The following is a 1,481-nucleotide window of genomic DNA, read 5'->3' as shown; positions in this document are numbered from 1 at the left end:
GACCGAGAGGCGAAAGGCGAGGCCGTCGTCGAGGGAGGTGATCTGGGCGGTGATGGTGGGGGCGGCGGAGGCGAGCGCGCCCAGCCCCAGCTCCGGCGACGGCGCCAGGCTGGAGGCGAGCTCAAAGGCAGGCACGCACGCAGCGGCGCCGCACAGCACCCACCGCAGCCAGGATGCGCTCCAGTCGAGCCGGAGCCAGGCCGAGCGCGGAGCAAAGAAGCCGAGCTCGTCGCCGAGCAGGCGGACTGCCATCCCGACCCACGCGAGGTGCCCCGCCAGCGTCGCGAGCGCCCACGCTCGGGGAGCCGCCAGGCGCGGCGTTGCCGCAGCGAGCAGCCAGCCAGCACCCTGCTTGATGCAGCCGGAGAGGAGGTACCTCGCGCCAAGCGCCGCCAGCAGAAACGCCAGGCGCCGCCGACTGAGGCGCGGAAGGCTCGGCTCGCTTGCAGGCGACGAGAGCGCGGCGAGCGGAGGCACACACCGTGGCGCCAGCCACAGCGCCGCTGCCGCGCCGATCGCGTCCTCCAGGTAGAGGTCGCCCAAGGGTGGGACGCGCAGCGTGACGCGCGAGATCAGCGCGGTGTGCAGACCAAAGGCGGGAGCGAGGACCGAGAGCTGCCTCGCGGCCGGCACCAGCGCAGCGGTCATTTTCGCGGTCGGATAGGGCGGCGGCAGAGGCGGCGGCGTGGGGGCGAGGCCGTTTTGGGAAGGGCGGCGGCCTTGGCTGGGCGGGGTGGATAGCCGTACAAGAAGAAACGCGAAATCTGGAGGGAGCTTTTGTTGTAAAGCCAGGATATGCAGCGAGGAGGGCGGAGCTGCGCCGAAAGGCGCAACAAGCCGCGAGAACAAGGGACCGGCATGCGGCGGCGGCGTCGCAGAACGAGGCAGAGGAGAGCGACGCGACAGAGGAAGAAGCGACAAGGGAGAGCACGAGCCACGACGAGAAGGGGGCGACCGCGAGGTGGCATGAAGGTCGCAGCGAGAATCGGCGAGAGACTGCGAAGAGAGATAGGAAGAGGCGGACGCCCAAGGGTGGGCGACGGCTAGCGCATCACACACCCCTCTCCTTAAAATCCCTCGAGTAAAATCCCAGAGGTGCGGCCTGTGCGTGTCCTCGCCCTTGAGGGGGGAGGGGAAGGGGCTGTGTGTCTGTGCATGTGTGTGTGTGTGTGTGTGTGTGTGTGTGTGTGTGTGTGTGTGTGTGTGTGTGTGTGTGTGTGTGTGTGTGTGTGTGTGTGTGTGTGTGTGTGTGTGTGTGTGTGTGTGTGTGTGTTTGTGTCCTCGCTAGTGACTTTCTCTGCTGACGCATGGGGGAGTGTTTACATGTCTTCTCTCTCCCCCGGGGGTCCGAGATCTTTTTATCCGTCTCTTTCTTTGTCGCGCTTCGCATCTTCATTTTTCTTCTCGTGTCGTTACACCCCCTGATGTTCATCTCTTTTTTTTCTCCCTATGGCCTAGAGCCTATTGCTTCTTCGTTTTTC

General features: G+C 65.0%; 1 protein-coding gene across 1 annotated transcript in view; it reads left to right on the top strand.

Annotated features, from left to right (window-relative positions):
- The window catches only part of EMIHUDRAFT_471176 (hypothetical protein), a gene marked incomplete at its 3' end in the record, with an annotated part of 4,673 nt that extends 4,406 nt beyond the window's left edge, over positions 1-267 (top strand). The window contains exon 11 of the mRNA XM_005759021.1: positions 200-267. Within this exon, the coding sequence (XP_005759078.1) occupies positions 200-267 (68 nt within the window). The remainder of the gene's footprint in view (positions 1-199) is intronic.
- Positions 268-1,481: the final 1,214 nt, after the last annotated feature.

This window comes from Emiliania huxleyi (assembly GCF_000372725.1).
Source record: "Emiliania huxleyi CCMP1516 unplaced genomic scaffold EMIHUscaffold_823, whole genome shotgun sequence".
Taxonomy (NCBI): Eukaryota; Haptophyta; order Isochrysidales; family Noelaerhabdaceae; genus Emiliania; species Emiliania huxleyi.
The sequence above is the reverse complement of the archived record's forward strand: the minus strand, read 5'-3'. Positions and strand labels throughout refer to the sequence as shown.